We start from the raw sequence: 21,152 nt of genomic DNA on the forward strand, positions 1-21,152 counted from the left end.
AGTATTTTTCTATGACAATGGGAATATTTAGAACTGTTACAACTGCACAGACACATCAATATAAAGATTAAAATGCTAACAATTATGACTTGTTTTAGGTTGTTTCACCTTAACATTCAGAAATTAATATTGGGGGGTTACTGAAGAGAGAGTCCAGGAGGAAGTTCACGCAGAAATGAATAATGGTAGAAATGCACTTCCTGTGGTTAAAAGATTTAAGGGTTTCTCATGGCACAACTGATGAGCTAGCAATTGCAATCACTTGGAAACAAATTCAAGTAACCTACATGCACCGTATGAAAAACACTGAAGTCTGAAACTGAGCTCTCCTGCCTAAGGACAGAATGCAGCCAAACAGACAGAGATGCTAATCTCTTTGGAGGTTTAAGCACAGCAGTACCGTAACACCTCTCAGCAGTACCAGAAAAGAAGCAATAATGGAAGTCTGCCTTTCTTCAAAGCCTGTGATTAGTTTCTCTTCTGTTTGGAGGCTCTGTGTGCTGTTAGATGCCATTGGTAAGAGAAAGCAAGAATGAAGATGAGGAGTAAACAGGTTACTTGGAGAAATATGCTTAAACTCTCAGTGTGGGGTTCTCTAGTCTTCTCCTACACAAGCCTCTCCTCCCTGTGAGAGAACATCATGGAGCCAGAAGAAAGCATGTGCTACAGAAATCACAATCAGAGGCAGAAAGGAACTCTTGGTTTCAGAGTCAACTTCCCCTGAGCATCGCAAACAAGACCTGAACAGGCTGCACACTGAGCACACGAAACACCAGCTTGCATTCACAGCAGTCCAGGTCGCAACCATGGCAGCTATGCCTTGTCCAGTGTCCTACACACTGCAATCCTCATTGCAGGAGACAGCACAGACTGCTGTGGTCTCTTATGTTTAAGCAAAAGGAAACCACTTCCTGAATCGCTGTGAGTTATCACTGCCACAATTGACTTGATACTCAAGAGCCCGAAGAAAGGCAGAAGGAGCCTGCTCCTGTAGTCTCAGCAAGTCTGAGCGCAGGCAGGGGTTGTCACAGGAACACAGAACTTGCCAAGCACGCCGTTCTTCGTACCAGCTTCACCTCTGTTTAACCTGTGTCTATCTTTAAACACGTGGGACAGCTGCTACCACGTGTCTTTTGGTGAGAGGGGCATCAGCCTGAGGACAATGCTCTTCAAACCTGAGGTAGATAAGAAGTCCAGCTTGGCCTCACCCGCACAGTGCAACTGCTGCAGGCTGTGCGGCGCTGACACTTTGGTTACAGCTGCTCGAGCTGCTGTGGGCTCTGCGCCTACAGCTCTGAACACACAGGAACAGACACACATGAACCCGTGGGCCCAGTTTTAGAGGAAGTGCCGCAGCCAGCTTTGAACATGTCCTCCCACTCCTCCAGTCCCTCAGAAGTAAAAGAAGATCTAGTGAAGAAATTGAGGAAAAAAAATCGCAAGAGATCCAGTAGGAAGAGCACAGACAGACCAGTATATCCCTTGGTAAAAAAAACAGCAGACAGGTACCTGCAAAGAAAAACTGGCAGCCTGTCATATCGCCTCTCAGAGCACAGCCTGACCAGGAACCACTGCAAGCAACCACCAAGATATCGAGCATCCCCAAGGCAAGTGTGCTGCAGGGGCGCAACAGCAGCTCGAAGGAGCCTCATCCCTCGTCTTCGAGGGTGGCCAAAAGAGAACAAGAGGGCAAACACTAGGATGACAGCTTGCTGTTGCTTTTTGTGGCAATACAGATTTCATCAAGACATGATCCACTTGGCTTAAATCTGTTTTGACTTCTGCTGCTGCTGCAGCAAAATCCTTGCCACAAAATTTTTAGCTAAAGGTTAAAAATTCTAAAGGCAGTAAAATCAAGGACTTCATTAAACACAAGAAGCACTGAAATGGTACAATTTCAGCCTTCCATAACATACATATTTTTAATATTAATGCTTACAGCTTGGATTATCAACAGGGAGAACCTACCCAAACCTCCTCATTTACGAGACTCAGCCTGAGTACTGCAGGGCGCCGAAGCCCCGCAGGGTGAAACATTTTCTTTGCCAGCTGTAGGCACCACATCTGAAGATGAGGATGTCAGAGGGACACGTCAGGAGACGGCCTTCTGCAGCACATGAAAACGCGTTGTAGATGGTGCTCAGCCACGCAGGGCTGCTTTTACTTTAGGAGCAGCCTGATCCTTTTTTCATTTCAAACCTCTTTCCAATGCCTTAGAAAGAGGTTTTATGGAGGATTTTCTTAGGAGTGCGCGGGCAGGCTGCGAGGGAGGCTCGCGATACGGGAGCAAGGGGTGCGGGACCGTCCGACAGGGAGGTCCGACGCCTGCGGGACCCCCACGCTGCAGATTATCGGCGGGGCGCGCTAAAACAAAACCGGATTAAAACACGCAGAGCGAGCAACGCGGCCAAACCAGGGCTCGCCAGCCGGCATACCGCCGGGCTGAACGCTTTAAAGGCGTTGAGCTCCGATAGCCGAGCTGCTGCCTCTCCCTGCCCCGGGGTCGGCCGCGCCGAGCCGAGCGGGGGGCCTCCCGCCCCGCCTCCACCCCGCTGCCGGCGCAGGCCCTCCGCGGCTCGGCGCAAGGCTCCGCGGTGCCCCGGGGCCCGGTCCTTTCCCCCCTGCCCACCTGGTCGGCGAGCTTGAGCACAGCCATCCTCCTCCTCCTCCTCCGCTGCCGCCGCGCACATGCAGCTCCCGCGACGGGCGCCGCTGTCGCTGCGGCGGCTCTGTTCCGCTCCGCGCCGGCGGGGCGGGGCGGGGGCAGGGGCGCGGGGGCCGCCTCGCCCGGCCCGGCCCAGGAAGCAGGGAGGGGCGGGCGGGACGCCTCGCACGGGGCGGGCTGCGCCGCCACCGCCGCCTACCGCCGCCTTTGTTCCCGCCGAACGCCCGCTGCCCCCGGGCTCCCCGCGCGGTAGCGTTCGGGGACGGCGCCGAGCCCCTGAGGGGGCGGCGGGCACCTGCGGCCCGGCCCGGCGGGATGAGGAAGGGGGGGAGCCGAGACCCGGCGCCTCTGGGCCGCCGGCCTCGGCCTGCTCCGAGCGGCCCTCGGAGCTCTCACAAGCCCCTTTTGTCAAGTCCCGTCCCGACTTTTGTCAAGTCGAGTCCTGTCAAACAGGAGGGGAAAAATGGGCATAATCCAAATTTCCTGTCAGAGGGAGCTGGGGGAAACTTCGGTTCCACGCACAGCCCTGAGCTGCTGTGGGACTCCAGCACCAGAGCCAAGCACGTCAGAGGAAAAATGCACAAAGGGGGAATTTTCTTTCCTGCCCCGCTGAGGGGATGAGGTCACATCTACATCATTTAAGTATAAGCAGTGGTCTACACACAGCAACAGGACTTACAAACACTCCAAAGGTGGTAATCAGGATAATTAGATTTTTCTGAGGACACGTAAATGAAAAGGATTCAAGATTCTGTTTCCCTCTGTCTTGCACAAAGAGGCCAAGCTTGGGTTTAGTGTATTTTCCCCACACATCAGATTGTGCAGTAATGCCCCCCCTACCCTGGGACATAAACAATATAACAGTGATTTATGTTTTTTTGTTGTTGTTTGTTTGTTTTTACCTTTGATTACAGAATGGGGCAACTTAAAGCAACTTAAAAACAAGAATTGTCTTCTACGGAAGAAAATATAATCGAAGAAGGAAACATGTTAGCTTCAGGCTTCTGAGACATCGTTATAGATAGGGATTAAAAATAACAAATCACAACACATTTCAACTCGGTCTGTCTTTAAAAACTCCATTTTAACAGCAAGACTGTGTTAATATAGATCAGTCCTTTAAAGGAGAAAAAGCAGCAAGAGAAACCCTTAGCTGTTAGGTTTGTCTGAGCTCAGGCCGCTTTTCTTTTTGATATTTGCACCCCTTATGGGTGCAGTGCTATAGTTACTACCATGACAGCAAAGGCATCCAAGATTTCTCTCAAAGTACAACATCCTCCTCTCCTGTTCACAAAATATCATATCACCGCATTACAGGCTTATGACTTACCCTGCAGCATCAACTCTTTTTTTTTTTTTCAGCTATTTTTTTCAACTGTTTCTTAGCCCTGGCTGGTACCTATCAGTAATTTTATAGCATATTTTCATGTGAGACAATGCAGAGTGATCAACTATATTTTCTGGGAAGAAGAGGCACACAAAGCATTACCATCCAGGGCTAATTATCCAAGTAATGGCTACATCTGCAACTCTCAAATCTGTAGCATTATGTTGACTTTCCATACAGAGACAGTAATAAGTATCTTCAAGATAGACCTTAATGAAAATATGTTTAGTATTGCCAGATTGTGATCTTGGATTAAAACTGTATTTGGAAAGGAAAAAAGCACACTGGACCTCTGACAGGGAAGCCAAAAGAAACCTTCTGAGGATAGCTGGTGCATTTCTTCCCCACTTGCTTGTGCTTAGTCCTAAGAGGATTCTGTGAATCCAGTCAAACTCTTCTGTGAAAGACAAACACACCCCTCATTACACACCCCTATTTTAAAGAGTAAAATAGGAATATGAAGCCTTGAACTTTATGCTCAGGCAATTTCTGCGCAAAAACAAGGAGGAGCAAATTTGCCCCAAATACTTTGCAGTTGCCCGAACTGAGACTTCTTGATTTACTGGCCACAACACAGTAGGGCTGTGTAGGATACTGTCCTGCTATAAAAGGCTTCTGCCTTCCTTGCCCCCAGATCCACCCCCCCCCCTTTTTTTTAAACAGTAAAAGGTAAGTTCCTCCAGTTCCATCTGACACTGGATGAACATCATTTGCTCTTAGCAGCCACACATGCACAGCAAGCTGTTTCCTCATTCAGGATTTTGTCAGGAAAGCACTCGGCTTTCCCATACCGCTTGGGCTCAGTGAAGTTCCTAGGAAAGCTCAGGTTTTAACATTCAACTTGACCAGAATTTAAGCATTGTCATAAACAATCCATCCTTTGTTATCTCACATGACAATTTCACGTGGTATAATAGTACAAATCTTGGTCAGAGCACTAACAACTTGGGAGGCTTGATATCAGTTCTCTTTCACACCACAATGTTCCTGCATGGTCCTGGGTGGGCAACCCGGTCTTGCAGTGTGCAGTTTATGGAAGGGAAGTCTCCCACTTGGACACTGCTCAAGGAAGAACCGCAGGTAAAGGCCACTGGCTGCTGCTCTGAGCATTACCCTGCCATCATGGACTCAGCTTTAGTCTTCCCATGCAGAATCAGGAAAACAGTGCCTGGGAGCTGCACCAGAAGAAAGGGAAACAGCCTCCTTGAAATAAATCTGTCTGCACTGTACTTAAATGCTGTGGAGAACTGGGACGTGAGTAGGAAGTGGGTGAACAGACTGAGTGCAGGAGAGAGGGCAGGACCTTTCCCTGGACCACTGTTCTTCCTGCAGGAATACAAATGCATCTGCAAATTATCTACCAGATTCCCACATGCACTTCTACATCTCAGACAGGCAGATCTCTCCATTAGTCTGATGTTTCTGCAGTCTGACAGGATGTGGTCACTCTAAGGCAGCCAAAAGTCTGCACCACCACCCTCCTCCCTGCTCCTGCCCTGCCTGCACAGCTGAGCAGCAGAAGCAGCAGCCCTGCTGTTTTGTTCTCCAAGAGTCAGGCCTGCTGCTGTATTTAAGCAGGATGATTGCTCACAGATGGAGGGTGCGATTACTCCTGGATGCATGTTTGGCGCCCATCTCATGAAGAAAGCTAAAGGAAATACACTCAACATAGCTCTTAACAGCATTTATTAGCTACTGTTGAGCATGGATGAAAGACAGGACTGATAGCAGAAGAGATTTATCACTAACCCTTTCCGATGACAACTTCAGCTATCTAGCACTTCTCTCATCTGTACCTGGTGGCTGTCCTCTAGCAGCAGCACTTACACATCCTACTGTGCTTTCTTCGTTTTCTACTGTGGGAGTCAGGCTAGAGAAATGTACAAGCATCATTATAAGATTGCAGGGATAGAAACAAGCAAAAGCATACAGCTGTGGATTTGAAACGGAAATGCAAACACTTACGTTCAGCAAAAAGGAAAGAGGCCACAGCAGGAGAGTGGGCAAGTGAAACACCAGAGACGGTAGCTAAATATTGCTGTCACCATCTCCCCCTCCTGCACTGCTACATCTCAAGGGGATGATTGTGCAGAGCCAGCAGTCACCTCAGGAGGTGCTCCAAGCTGCCTGTCATTGCCTTCTCCATCTTTCCTCTTTTGCTTTAGTATGAATTATTTTCACAGACAAAGTTTATTTTATTCCCCCTCCAAACCCCAGAGAGATTCTTTTTCTCATCATTTTTCCTCCCAGATCTACTTGTTCAGTATTTACACAGCGAAAAAAATAAAAATCAAACAAATCACGGAATCACAGAATCGTCTAGGTTGGAAGAGACCTCCAAGATCATCTAGTCCAACCTCTGTCCTAACACTAACAAGTCCTACACTAAACCATATCACTAAGGGCTACATCTAAACGTCTTTTAAAGACCTCCAGGGATGGCGACTCAACCACCTCCCTGGGCAGCCCATTCCAATGCCTAACAACCCTTTTGGTAAAGAAGTTCTTCCTAACATTCAACCTAAACCTCCCCTGGCGCAACTTTAGCCCATTCCCCCTCGTCCTGTCACCAGGCATGTGGGAGAATAGACCAACCCCCACCTCTCTACAGCCTCCTTTAAGGTACCTGTAGAGAGCGATGAGGTCTCCCCTGAGCCTCCTCTTCTCGAGGTTAAACAACCCCAGCTCCCTCAGCCGCTCCTTGTAAGACTTGTTCTCCAGACCCCTCACCAGCTTCGTTGCCCTTCTCTGGACTCGCTCAAGCACCTCCATGTCCTTCTTGTAGCAAGGGGCCCAAAACTGAACACAGTACTCGAGGTGCGGCCTCACCAGAGCCGAGTACAGGGGGACAATCACCTCCTTAGACCTGCTGGCCACACTGTTTCTTATGCAAGCCAGGATGCTGTTGGCCTTCTTGGCCACGTGAGCACACTGCTGGCTCATATTCAGCCGACTATCAACCAGTACTCCCAGGTCCTTCTCGGCCAGGCAGCTTTCCAGCCCCTCATCTCCCAGCCTGTAGCACTGCTTGGGGTTGTTACGCCCCAGATGCAGGACCCGGCACTTGGCCCTGTTGAACTTCATACAGTTGACCTCAGCCCATCGGTCCAGGCTATCCAGATCCTCCTGCAGAGCCTTCCTTCCCTCGAGCAGATCGACACACACACCTAACTTGGTGTCATCTGCAAACTTACTGAGGGTGCACTCCATCCCCTCATCCAGGTCATCGATAAAGATATTGAAGAGGACCGGCCCCAGCACTGAGCCCTGGGGAGATTAAAAAAATAAAACCGCCGCTCGCAGCCCGGCCGCAGCACCCGCCGCGCCGCCTGCATCCAGCCCCTCCCCGCCACGTCCTGAATCAATAATAAGGGGAGATGAGACCTTAGCAGCACCTCCTCTTATCCATACACAGGCCTCCTCCCATTTCAAATACTTCTTAATTACACATTTGCAGCCAGGCAGTTAATGCACAGAGAGGATTAACCATATAATACAATTGGAAACTATGAATTGAAGCTGAACATATAATTATTGCAGCCTTCTGCCATGTTAACCAAAAAGGAAAAAACACCCCCCCATATGTTGAGGTGTCCATACCATTTGTCTTAGCAAGTATCTTTCTTGCAGATATATCCATGCAACTACTACTAGGTATGGAAAACAGGTGAAAAATTAAGGCAATTAGGCAGCTCCTTTCTGGTTACACTTGTCTAGAAATGCATCTCTGCAAAAAAAAGGATTTCACCACGAGTGGAAACATTAGGTTGACCCCAGATCTCAAAGTGATATGCTAGTGGTCAACACAAATACATACCTATCTTTATCATCCCTGAACAGCTGAAACTTCTGTTGCAGTTTCTATCTGTCACACATCCTGGTGCTTCTTCTAGAAACCAGTTAAATCAGCAGAAAGACTCATTGATTTACAAGGGCTTTGGACATGGTTTCACAGGATGCAGCAAGGACAGGACAAAGTGGGGGAAAAAAAGGGCTTTGCTTCTTGCTACCTTGTATCTAATATGCAAGAAAGATTTGCATTATTTTTTATTTGATCTAGAGGTTTCAACTCTCCTGTCCTGTGAAATACCAAGTTCCTTGATTCTGTTTGAACTCTGCCATCAGAAAAGGGGAAGGGGGAAAAAAAACAAACACCACTGGACACGTCGCCATACTCTACAGAACTGCAGGTCTGGACTCTTTACCAAAACAGACACTACATACCAACTGGTGCTAAGGTATTGGAGAAAAAGGGAAGAAAGATGAGGGGGAAAAAATAAGTTAGCAAGAGGGAAGTTCAGTATTTAAATATTTTCTTCTCCTCGACCCTACTCAATCTATGGGTGTCTGCAAGATCTTAAATCTCCTGTGTCATTAATCTTCTAGGGGAAACATGAAAAGAAGAATAAAAACCGTTAAGTAGTACTGTTAGGGCTTCTTTGTGCATAAGGTAACAATGTTTGAGTTTAAAATGTTCAAATCTTTTTCCCTCTCAAATGAGGACAACAATCTTTGGACTCGAAAAGCAGTATCTTCCAGTATTCATGGTCTGAAGTGACTCATCAGCTTTGAAGTTTTTGTTTTTTTTTTTTTAATCTAAATCCTTATTTTCCTGACTTACACTTTAAAGTATGCCTGACCTTTCAAGAACTCAGCACAAATGATCTCCATGGGGCATGATTCCTGTCCCATTGAAACATCCTGTGTACCCCTTTCAGCGCAGCATCAGGTAGTTGTACAAGTAGTGTTTACCTAATGAGTCATACTAATCGGAAAGAGATCATTGTTAGCTAAATATACACTCCCAGTCAATTTAAAACACAACACCAATCTCCCTTTGCATACTCATTTCACCTAAGTAACCTGTATCAATTAGTTATTTGCAATCCCTAGCCTTTGAAGTCTTTTTTTATTTCCATCCTCAAGATCCAATTCATTGAAGCATTGGATTAACACAACACAGTATTGCATAAATACTTTTAATCTCGGTTGCATCAGAACATCATTATTATTTTAATGTAGTAAGGTTTCATGCGTTTGATCTTTTTGCCTCTCAGTACTTGCTTAATCTTCACTTCTGTCTAGTACTAGGTACAGCCATTGGGACACCACCAATGGACATATTCCAACAGTGTTGAAATCTACTAACTAAGAATTAATTTTGGAAAGAAACAACCAGGTCAGTTGTCCAAGGTCCAAAGTCATTGTATTGAAAGCAGGGAGTACTACAGAAGTTCAAATAGGTGGAAATCCACAAACCATCTTCAGCGTGCAGACAGGAAGATAGGGACTACGCTTGAGCCTCTGCCAAGACCTAAGGAGTCCGACACCAGATCTAACATCCAGGCAGAATTTGGGACTGTTCTACTACCAAAACCCTTCTTCAAAACTCAGCAATATTCTTCACTGTGCCCAAAAGCTAGCACCACATTTCATTTTCCAGGTCACACAAACCAAGAAATCCTCTCCCTGGGGATGCATTTAACTAGAGGGGGTGTGGAAGCATACAGCAACTAACAAGAAATTGCCACCAAGGAGGAAACACCACTGTGGTAGTTTTCTCTTTAATGTCAGGGGTTAGCTCATAATCCAAGGGGAGGGTTTTTTCCCTTCCATCAGAGAAGTTATGTGGCCAAGAGCTCTGTGAGGAGAATGATGTGACAGCGGGTGTCAGTAATGTTATTTTTGGAGGAAGGCTGAAGTCTGGATTAAGTTCTGATCTGCAGGATGAAAACTAATAGAAACAAATCAGCCTACCAGATTGCTGTCTGTGTTGCTTTATGGTTAAATAACTTGCTATGTGATACTGTATGTCCCTTTGCAGAAAGGCAACACTATACTGGAAACACGCTGAATGAAGGTCTGTGAAATAAACCAATTAAAATATCTGAATACACCGAAATACAGATCAGAACAAAGCTGGTATGGGGGAACAAAAGGTATGTGTGTTGTGGTACAGGCTTACCTCAAGCTAGTTAGATAGTCATAAGCCCTGCTAAAACTGACCAACATTCAAGTTCTTCCTGCAAGATAAATCAGAAACAGCTATTATACACCCTTTTGCTGTAGCAATACTTGGAAACAGCAGACAGCCAGTGCTTGAGGTCACAGGCCATAGACTAGAAGTTTGTCTGCAGACTGGAAGAAGCTGACTGGGCTCAGTACCATGTGTTTCACATGTGAGAGGCAAAAATCCAGGGGAATAGCCAGAACAGCATTGAAAACAAGCAGAAACACCAGACTCCTCAGGGCACTGGATCAACAGAAGGGTCAGACTTGGAAAGAGTTTGTTCTGCATTCAGATACAAAACTATCTACACTCTCCTGCAAATGTAAAATGAGATGGTGTCACAGCTGACTCAGAGGAGGTCTTCTATCAGAAAATAGTTCTTTGATATCCAGATTCCATCCTGCCACTCAGACAATAAAACAGCATTTTGCTTCTAACACTGCTAGCCTGGTCCATCTTGTATTTCAATACTGGGCCAACTGTACTAGCCACAACACGGGCTGAAGAGGACAAAGTTCCTCTCCAAAGAGCACAGACCTTTGGAACATGAGGAATGACAGAAATCCAGCAGCACAGTTACCTTTGTTTTACTAAATTTTCCTTCACATGCTTCATAACTGCTTGAGAAACTTGTGTTTACCAACAGCACTTGTTCTGGAGCACACGTGTGTTGATGATTCTTTAGATTATACCTTGTGAGATGTTTTATTCTTCATTCTTTCTACCTCCTTGCTAAAAATTGGGATTTTTTACAGTGGTTTATAATGTAAGCCTGAGGGAAGAAAAATCCATTTTTCTTTCTGTGCTTCAGTTAAAGAAGGAAATAAGTAACATGAGCCATGAAAGGACTTTGATCCAGAATGTAAATGCTTTACAGATGCCAAATAAGGATGTTTCCAAAGAAAAAGAAAACAACGCATTCTCTACCCCAACCCCTTTTCATTTCCAAACAAGGTAATAGAAGGAGAATTTTGTAAGATTTTGATACAAATTCAATTTCTGCAAGAAGTTGCTCTGTTTTCAATAATTACATACATTCATCAGAATAAACGATTGTTTTGATGGGGGCTTATTGTGCTCTGGGATGAAATTAATTTTTTTTTAAGCTCAGGAGTGTCTCTTAAAGCTATATAGAGAACGGAGAGAAATAGGACAGAGTCAGGAATCCCTCCTTAACTGCAATAAAAAAAATGCAGTTGGTGAAATAGTGTTCTTCCTGATGGTCACACTGCCTGCACAATGCATCCTAGCAAAGTTCGCAGCACATACTGACACTGGTGAAGCCCAGGCAGAGTGTCACAAATAGGAAGATCCTGTGGGTGACTGGTTTTATTTGTAATGACTTTTTGGATAGCACATGACCCTGCTCTGTCCTACAAAAACAGCATCAACATCAGTTCATCTTTGATGTTCTTTATGAAAACTCAGCCTTTGTGGATAAGAACTGCTGAGAGTCTTCAATACACAAATGAAAAAGATACAACAGAATGAAATATAAAGTATTTCTAACTAAACCTGACTTCCCCTTCTAAGAACTGAGGAACCTGCCCTCTATTTATGCAAGTTGGAACAAGGTACCTGGAAGGAAAGTCAGGACCCCAACACTAAGTAACTGCTGCAGTTCAGTCACATCCCTTTTAAATGGACGTGTCTTTCACTGCAGACTCCTTTCAGAGCTCCTACAATGTGCCTATTCGCTATACAGTTAAAAATGCTAAGTATCCTTTAAGGATGCAGAGCAAAACAGTTCTTTTGGCATTGAATACTATTACACACACCCTTTGCACAATGTTTTGACACAAAGGGTGGAATAAATAACACAAGGCACATGTGTCTGATTTCAAGATAAAAATCTATGGATTTAGCCTATGCAGACGAGCCCTGCTTTTGCATGGCACCTCAAGGACATCTGTAAGATTCTGCATGAGTGAAGATGTCTCCCCAGATTGTCTTGCAAGATCAGAAGATTGGGTCAATGGCTGTGCTCCAGATAACATCACTATTAACATCTCCAGACATAATCACAGATACAGCTACAAGAATAAAGCGGGTCAGAAACACTGGGGCTTCTAAGCTGATGGTACAGCTGCCTTGCTCCTATCTAATTCCCTAAATCCTAGAGCACAATGAGAATTGAAAACACACCATTCTGGTATAAAAACAGCACCATGAAGCAGCCAGTGTTTAGATATGGGAGCTGAATGATGCAGTTCAGAAACGTCAAGCCTTTATCTTCAGGAAATTGAAAGGTGAAAACTCAGTGATCTCCCCAAAGAAAACTGTGTGAATGTATGACAATATACTTCTGTTGTTCTCTTTTACTCCACATTAAAAACCAATTTTGTGCTTATAAACTAGTACTATGATTTAACCATTATTAATAATCTACATCTTAGACAAGTAGCTAATATAATAGATAATATCACAAACCTCACCACTATCATGCAGCACTTCTTGGCAGGTTTTGCAGTTCCTTTAGTACAGGAAACACGTTTCAGTACAGTATTTCAGCAATGCCGCGACTGTGTTGACTATAGAGGAAGCTGTAATTTTCCAAATGGCTTGTTACGGATTCAAACTGACTTGCCTGGAAGGAGGGAGGAGGACACAGTCAGAGAGGCTGGAAAAGCTACACCTATATTACTAGAATGCTCCCCACTAAGCAGCAACATCTTGAACCAGCGTGCCAAGTAGGACAGACTGGTTTTAATCGCAATAGTCTGCAGTTCAGTGTGAGACTCCTTACCTAAGTCCTCCATGTCACACCACTGATTTGCTAACAGCTTAAGATATCTGACAGCAAGCTGCACTAGCCCGGATCAGGACAGATGGCCCACATTCACTCCAGCAACTCGGTTTAGCTGATATGAAACACTAAGAAGCCTCCTTATCCTAGCAGTGAGACATGGACAAGCCCCGGAAAGGGAAGGAGACCTGTGTCCTAAAAGATGGCCGAAGCCACATTCTGCCACACCAAACATCACCAGCTGGGCTTTCAGATGTCTGCCCGTGAAACCTACTAACCCGCTTGCAGTCATTACCCCTAGATGCAAATAAATGTTTAAATTTTCAACAGCTACTAAATTGAAATTTTCTAGACTACATGAATAATAGGGATAATAAAACAGACCAATCAGCTTCACTATCACAGGAAGAAGGAAAATGAGGGGATTGCAAACATGAAAAATAAGAGACAAATTTATAAAGATTTTTGAGGGGTGGACAACTATGTTACACATCACTACATCATCACAAAGGATGTAGAGCTAGCAAGAGACAAGCTGTCACGAGCAGCATTCTTCCATCTCTAACACCTGGAGAGTAACCGACATACGGAAGTGCAGTAACTCCCAAGTCAGTACTGCAGACCTGTCCCTGATGGCTAAAACACCCAAGAGCTACCTCAACACTGTTACATAGAAAGAAACTGTAACTGGGATCAAGAGAAAAAGCAAACCACACTCAAGAGTATGTATACATTTTTTATTTGCCCCTGAGCAATTAAAGGTAAGCATATGAATATTGAGAAGTTGTTCTCCAACCTCCAGACAGTGACTCAGAGAACAATCTTTATATATAAACCATGTGATGGCTTATGCAATTACTAATTGCAGCTTCCTACAAATAGTGAGTGAATTATAGGCATATAGTGTTCTGTAATTAAACATTTTTGTTCCTGTAAACTTTGCAGGAACTTTCCACTAAAATCTTACACAGAAAACAACAAATTCAGAACAGATATAGGGTGGTGACGAATAGCAGGGAAGCAATGTAGCCAAAGATGAACTTACTCATTAAGCTTAGCAGGCAAAAAAAAAATCGTTGGCATCTTCAATAGAATACCACATTAGAGTCAAACAGCACAGCAAAAATCAGGTAGAGTTTCTTGTGTGAACTTTGATCAGCTGCTGTCCTAGGCCTATCATACCACATGTACTGGTGGTAGCAAATTTCCAACAACTTCCCAAAGCACTGTATAATCACAGACAAGAAAGATGTTTTTGGAAATATGTTACCTAATGAAAATAGACTAGGCTTTGAATCAAACACTCAGAGAAAGAAAAAGCACACTTTGCCTTAATGCCACCAAGTTGTAGAACATGTTTAACAATGTGTTAGTTTGCACAGGCCAAAAAAGAGCACATCTGCAAGCACCTCTAGCCTTAATTTAGATGCTAAGCAGGAAGCCCAGTTTCTGGGAGGAGAATGCTGCAAGAGCAGCTCCTCTGTGACCACCTGAAAGCACTTTGAGTCACAGCATATGAACAACTGCTGCAGAAAAATATGCGACAACAGGGCCTGCACTGCAGACACCAGACAGCTGGACAAGTAGCTTGAAACCCCAGGGCCAATACACTGCTCTAGCATCATCTGGGCAAACAGCAGAGCCTGTGACATAGCCTGCCACTGCAGGAGACAACAGCTGCAGTATAGAGTTCTGCAGAACCTTAAATAGCAATTTCAACTGCTCTGCTGTGTTGATAATAAAATGACCTTAGTAACTGGTCACTGTAAGGTTATGTTCACCATTTCGAAGAGAACAAAAATAACCTGATTTGTACAGTGTGTTGTCCCCAGTTAAGCTTTAAGTGAAAATTGTACCTGAAAAAATGGTAATCATGTTAAATGATAAACTGTCATTTTACCTTACAGTTGCCTTAAACTAAGTTATCATAGTTACATTTTTTACTATTTCCAATACCATAGCAAACAGGGAAAATTATAAAACAATTATGTACTCAAATATGCTCGTATTTTTAATTGTCAGAATCTTATTTTTTTTAAGATACTGACACAAGACTGGTAGTCTCATGTAGCAGCACTATTATCACTGCCATATTTAACAGTAATACAAACATGCAGCTGAATGCCTACTACATACTGCAGTGAGCCAAACATTTTTGCCTTTTCTCACTGGATATTATGTACCTCCCATTCTTGTTAAAATTAACTAGAACCTAGTGTTACAGAAATCTCTAGCTACGTTTCTGCAGGGTTACAAACCTGTTGATCACTGTTTTTTTCTGTGAAAATCCAAGATACATGTACAGACATCTGCAAACCAACGTGCAGAATAATTAAACATTCGTATATAGTTAACTTACTTTTATTAAATGAGGAAATATCCTTTTTTGAAGGTCATTTCGTTGGTCTTAAAAATTCAAACGCTAGCCACCTGGTTTTCATTTCCTGGCCTATTCCTTATGCCTCAGCTGCATACTGTGCTAAAAACAAAGACTCCATTCTTTAATTGTGAATATCAGGCACCTTTAACCTTCATTCTGCTGCTAGTGCCTTGGAATGTGAAAAAGCTAATATACAATATCCTCTTTTATTAGCTAAAATAATAAATGGCCAGTTCTATTCCTTTTATCAGCTGGGCTCAAGATCCCCAGATCCCTGGAGACTTAAGAGAAAAAACATCTGATTTTCAAAACAAAATCACTGTATTTGAACACTGTTCTGTTCTACTGTTTTGGATGACAGGCAGGGATTAAAGGTCACTGTTTTTAAGGTTACCTAAGAAGAGGCTGGAAATAAGTCACCTCAGACCCTTGTCACCCTTAGGCAGTTAACAGCCATCACATCTGGTCTCAATCAAAAGCCAGTAATGAACTACAGCTAGAGTATTCAAAGGCTTGTAGCACATACGGTTTTTTAACACAAAAAAAGAAAACTTGGTACATAACATTAGGACCAGTGAAAGATGGCATTCTTCAGTAAGAAATGCAAGTACTTAGAGGAAATGGAGATGGAGAGGAACTTGCACAGCTCACTGACTCAAAATTCATTAGACAGCTCGGTGCACAAGATGATTGCTAGTAAAGCAAAGAAATATTTATCCATCAATGGAAAGAATACACTTAAATATTAAGGTGACCAAACTACCTCCTACTTTTGAAAGGAACAGGAGATTCAGAGTGAATGAACAAACTGATGTAGACCCTGTAGAAGATATTTTTTTTAAATCCTATCAAGAAAGCAAGCTTTCAGAAAACCTGAAACCCTGATGATCACTATCAATAAGAGACACACAGCTGACTTGAGAGACCCATCAGATAGTCTCAGGATAAGAAGATCAAGTGTCATTAATTTATTTACTCTCATTTATTCACAATTTGTAAAACATTTGCTGCTGTGTTGCTTGCAAATTAAAACAACTTATTCCTAACTTCACAAAGCTCAGTCTGGTGCTTGAGTTAGGAGTGTCAGCATAAATGGAAAAGGAAGAGGCACTCCTCACACCCAAGGGTACGCTGGGTCTCTTAAATCAGGTCCCTGGGACACCTTAACAAGACTTGGATTAGCCCACACTGGTTTCAAGGGGTACAACTGGCTGGCAAGTGTGGGGAAGACTCCAGTTTAAACCACATGGGTCAGAGGAAAGTCAGCAGCAAAAATCTTTCAGCAACTACTGGTGAGACTCAAGGCTTGAAGTATCATACTGATGTACAGATTTACACTTCGGATCACAGTGTGCCATATCTACCTCTTCCCTTTTTAATCAAATGGCAAAGACCGAGTTTCCACAGTTGGTTCACAGAACCAACATTAGCATTAAATAGCAGCCAATCACTTCACTCACACATCAACACTTCCCACATTTAACAAAGAACCACAAATTTGAAAGCTGTTCCCCATTCTACCTCAGTCTATTAGTAGAGGGTATTCATTATAGCAGCTTAAATAAAGAGAAAACGTTGCTTTGCCTGGAGAAAACTGGGTAAGAGAATAATCAGTGTGATGCAACATGGCTTGAAATTTGATTTCACAACAGTCATTGCACCAAAAGGTTTAAGAAAATGGCCTTTAAGAGACATTTGTGAAAAGTAGCCAGGGAAAAAAAACACCAACAAAAAAACTTGTACTATGTAATCTCTACGAGCCCATGGATGTAAAATTGATTAAGAGAACAGTTTGCTTTGGTTTATCTGTTAAGCTAGTACATCACTGTTATAACAGACATTCCTAATGTTTCCTAACATTTAAGACTATTCTGTTTATTACAATCATACCAAGCACTAAACTTTAATATGTTAGAAGCTACTTCATAATGAGCCATTTTTAAGAGAGCAGAATTCCCTTAATTGATAAGAACAAACCAGTAGAAGTCTGTTTTGCTAATTTTTAAGGATTTTTACATATAATTTTGCTTAAAAAAAAGTCACATTTACTTTTTGCTGCAGAGTTCTTTGAAGTTCTGCCAAAAAAAAAAAAAAAAACAAAAAAAAACCACTTATGCTGGGCTTTACATTTCTGTTCTTGTGAAAAAAACTTACCTCTCCTTAAGCTATTATCAGGGTCTCTGAGAAAAGGTGCATTAAAATTTACCTTAGGTCTGTAACAATTGCCAATGTATTTCGGGGTTACTTGCAAACGTTCGTTTACTAACCTAAAATCCTCAGCTTGGCCTTGAGCAGGAATCTAGGCTTGAGGTTCTGCTGTGCTTCAGAGTAAGTTTTCCAGCATTCCCTCTGGAGGGTACGCACTAAACAGCATCACAGAAAAATCAGCATTTCTGTAGCATTCTGATAGCCTTTCTCCTCGTCTTGCCAGGAACAACTTGAAATCTTGCTCTACCTGGAAAAGCAAGCTCTGTCTGACTTCTACAGTGACTCTGCTATGGGATAAAGAAATTCAGCATAAAGAGACACTGAACAGGCTCCATCTCCTCTTCGCTTGGCAAAAAAGCAGCTCATGTTGCTCAGGCTGGGCAAGTTAGATCAGCATCAACTTGCCAGCAGAGATATACAGACAGGCACAATGTACTCTACTTCCCAGTATTTTCCATATCCATTTTGTTTGGCATCTATATTTTTTGAGACTCTCTTGTACTTGGCATGCTCCAGCCTGAGAAGCAGGAGCAAAATCAGAATTTTTCAGCAGCAACTGATTACTCATATACCCAGGAACTGCCGCAGTTGCAAGTACAATTGGAGACCAAGAAAATCTCACTACAGTGCCCTCACTGCCACTGCAGCTACTCCACCATGACACACAGGGAAGAAAAGTCTGATACAAACACAGTGGGAGGTGTAGAACAGATGCAATGAAAAAACGAGCCGTAAGCAAAGCAGGTACAACTGAATCAGAACAGTAGAAGTGAAGGGGGGGTGTCCGTGTGTGAAATTTTATCAAGAGAAACAGAGGTATAGAAGCAAGACAATCTAAGTACAAGCAGATGTAAAATGCAAGAAACATTACATCATTATCTTTTGCTCCTTGCAGAAAGTAGCTTAGACAAAACACACGACAAAAACCTCTCCTGATCTTTAAGATTACCATACCTTATTGATAACTGCTACCACCGGCAAATTTTGGCCTAATTAGCTCAGGCTGTAAAGGGACATATTTCAGTGAAGAAGTTTAGACTGTAAGGAAATAAAGTTACATACAAACTGCATCCTTTTACATTAAAGTACAAATAAACAAGTTGGATACAACCAAGAACTATATTACGTGTTTCAAATACTCTGAACTAGGAAAAGCCCAAGGCAGTACAGCTTATGCTCTGCTCTCTTAATTCACTGTCCCTTTACAAACACGTCGTTGTAATTGACCTTAAAAAATACAAAGATCTGTACCTTTTTTCCTATAGGTCCCACCACACTATTCAGCATACTGGATGAACTTGTTCAGAAGAATCAGGGCTGTCACCAGTGAGGCTTTTGTCCATAGTGTTTATTTTACAATTCACTGAGAAAGTTAGGAACCACAAGTAAATCCGGAAGTTTGTGCAGGGTGAGCTGGGAAGGAACACTTGGTTCCCTCTTTATAAAGAAATCTAAATAAGGAATACGAGACACTATGGACATGCAGATTTCAAGCCTCTACCCGTACTTCCCAAGCACCACACAGTAATTCTGCAGCAATGTAAACTTTCCAGTTGCCAAGCTGTGGCATGTCTCCCATTTCTGCAAAACAGCAGAAGTACATCTTCTGTTCACTTAGCCTAATGTAGTTTTCTACATTAATGGCATAATTAATTATTCATTACATTAATTTAAATAGCAGTAACCTGATCTTTCCATTCATTTGAACACTCTGCCCCTTGCTGTTCAGAACTGGAAATCTGCAGATGAGCACCAGCTACAATCTCAGAGTAAACTTTCCCATTCATTATTTTTGCTGATTTTAATTTGTACTGGAAAAGAAGGAGGTCTGTCCAGAAATGGATGGATGTCACGCAAATATATCTCACTCAAGTTAAATATCTAAATCAAATGAAAGGTATTTAAGTCTCAGTACCTTTAACCTACTGCTATACAAAGAGAACACGATTACCCTAGTCAATATTGTGGTGAAAATTCCTTATTTCATCAAATACTCGGGGGGAGAGGGGGTGTCTTAAGACTTTCAGATAATCCAAGTTAAACTATTTAAGAAATTCACAGAAGAGATTCATAACAAGACAGTTTTTTCCAGGGACTGGAACCTCTTAAACCTCTTAAAAGAGGAATGCTAACTTATCCTCAGAAAGATGGCTTCTGGTTGAATTATGCTCACGTTCATTGATTCAGTTCTTTCACAACATTAAAGTTAGGATATTTTTACCCTGATGACCACAATTATATTGAAGTCACATTTTAACAGCCTACCAATCGTAAGATATCAATCATTTGCACTTGCACTGTTATCTAATATCTACAATTGTACTAGTACAAATGAATGTGTATGTACTGCAAGCTGAAATCTGCATGTATTTAGGTTTTAGAAGTATTAAAATGTAGCAGCATTAAAACAGCATTAATCATTCTGCCAGCCTGTTATTTTATGATGGAATACTCAAAACAAAAGGCTGGGCATTTTTCTGATGATATCTCTAATTACTTCATTTCCTTCCCCAAAGCCTGTTGCCATTGGACAAAACAAATACGCGGATCAGTACTATTAAATACCAATCCCTTAATCTGCCTAAGCCAAATCAAATTTGGTATGGTTGCTAAAGAACATCGGTAAAATTTTGTAGGAGCTGCTCTTAGCATTATCAAAACAGTATGTAACCCAGAGATGATGTTTTTAGGCAAGTTCTGATGCAGGACTACTGATGATGCTGCATGCAAAGAATTGCACTTGAATATTATTGCTATTTCAAATTAGGTTTCATACCAGATGCTATGGATAAAAAAAAGAAAATTTTGTGTACAGCTGTTTCAGCAAACAGATTTCCTTCCTTTTTCCCTCTTTCACAGGAAGAAAAACAGTTTGCATCTTCCTCAAATATATTTTTGAAAAGGCTTTTGAGAGTCACATGAAGAGGTTGCGAGACACAAAAAGCTTTAGTTACTCCCCTCCCTCCTACTAGAAAACTTCTACTATTTGACTCTTTTTAAAACTGTTTTGCTGATAACACAACTAGAAGTCATGAGTCACAATTATATCCTGCCTGTATCAGAGCTCTATTTTGGCTAGCCTCTCAAAAAACAGCGTTTCGTTTCCACCTGCCACACTCTCCACTGGCACTTACCCTGTCTTATCCTGCCGAACTACTGAAGTGAAGATGACAGGCCATCTATAAAACAAACAACATTATTAAGTGAGACAGCAGCACTAGAAAGACTAGAATGCATATGTTATTCTCTCCCAGGGAACAGTTCAACTATAGTCTTGAAGAAATTACCACTGTTTCCACCTAATAATTTTTAGAATAAAGCACACTTCTAGAGAAAAGAAAAAAAGCATGTTTTTCAGTTCTTAACAAATTAGTACCTTAATAAACAACAAGGCTCCAAGCTGTTGTTGCACCATCCCAACCCCTTAACAAAAACTTAGGCCTTGAGAGATAGTGTGGAATTTTCTTATATGCTGAACAGGTAAAGAACCTCACATTTATGTAAAACAGCAAAGTCAGCTAACAACATACCACTGAAGTAGGTGAGAGAGATTAATCACCTAACTTGAATAAGGGACAAACAAAACAATATGCCTGACATACCTTTTGTTTTCTTATAATAAACATGTGGATACTGTACAACACTACCAGACTGATTTAAGCATGTGCTTTCTTTGGCATAGTGTCAAATACCAGGCTGCCTTTTATGTTTTCTTTCTCTTGAGTACATGCACAGGAGAAGAAGAAACAAACAAAT

General features: G+C 42.6%; 1 protein-coding gene across 13 annotated transcripts in view; it reads right to left on the minus strand.

Annotated features, from left to right (window-relative positions):
• The window catches only part of ANKRD44 (ankyrin repeat domain 44), a 151,828-nt gene extending 132,347 nt beyond the window's left edge, over window positions 1–19,481 (minus strand). For 7 of the 13 annotated variants that reach the window (XM_083843000.1, XM_083843006.1, XM_083843005.1 and 4 more), the window contains exon 1: window positions 12,493–12,649. In XM_083843000.1, the coding sequence (XP_083699126.1) occupies window positions 12,493–12,506 (14 nt within the window). In that variant the 5' untranslated portion in view covers window positions 12,507–12,649. Of the gene's footprint in view, window positions 1–2,629; window positions 3,024–12,492; window positions 12,650–18,647 lie in introns of those variants that run through there. The other 6 variants (XM_083843001.1, XM_083842996.1, XM_083843010.1 and 3 more) reach the window with 4 other exon arrangements.
• Window positions 19,482–21,152: the final 1,671 nt, after the last annotated feature.

The sequence above is a fragment of the Anser anser genome (genome assembly GCF_964211835.1).
Source record: "Anser anser genome assembly, chromosome: 6".
NCBI classification, from domain to species: Eukaryota; Metazoa; Chordata; class Aves; order Anseriformes; family Anatidae; genus Anser; species Anser anser.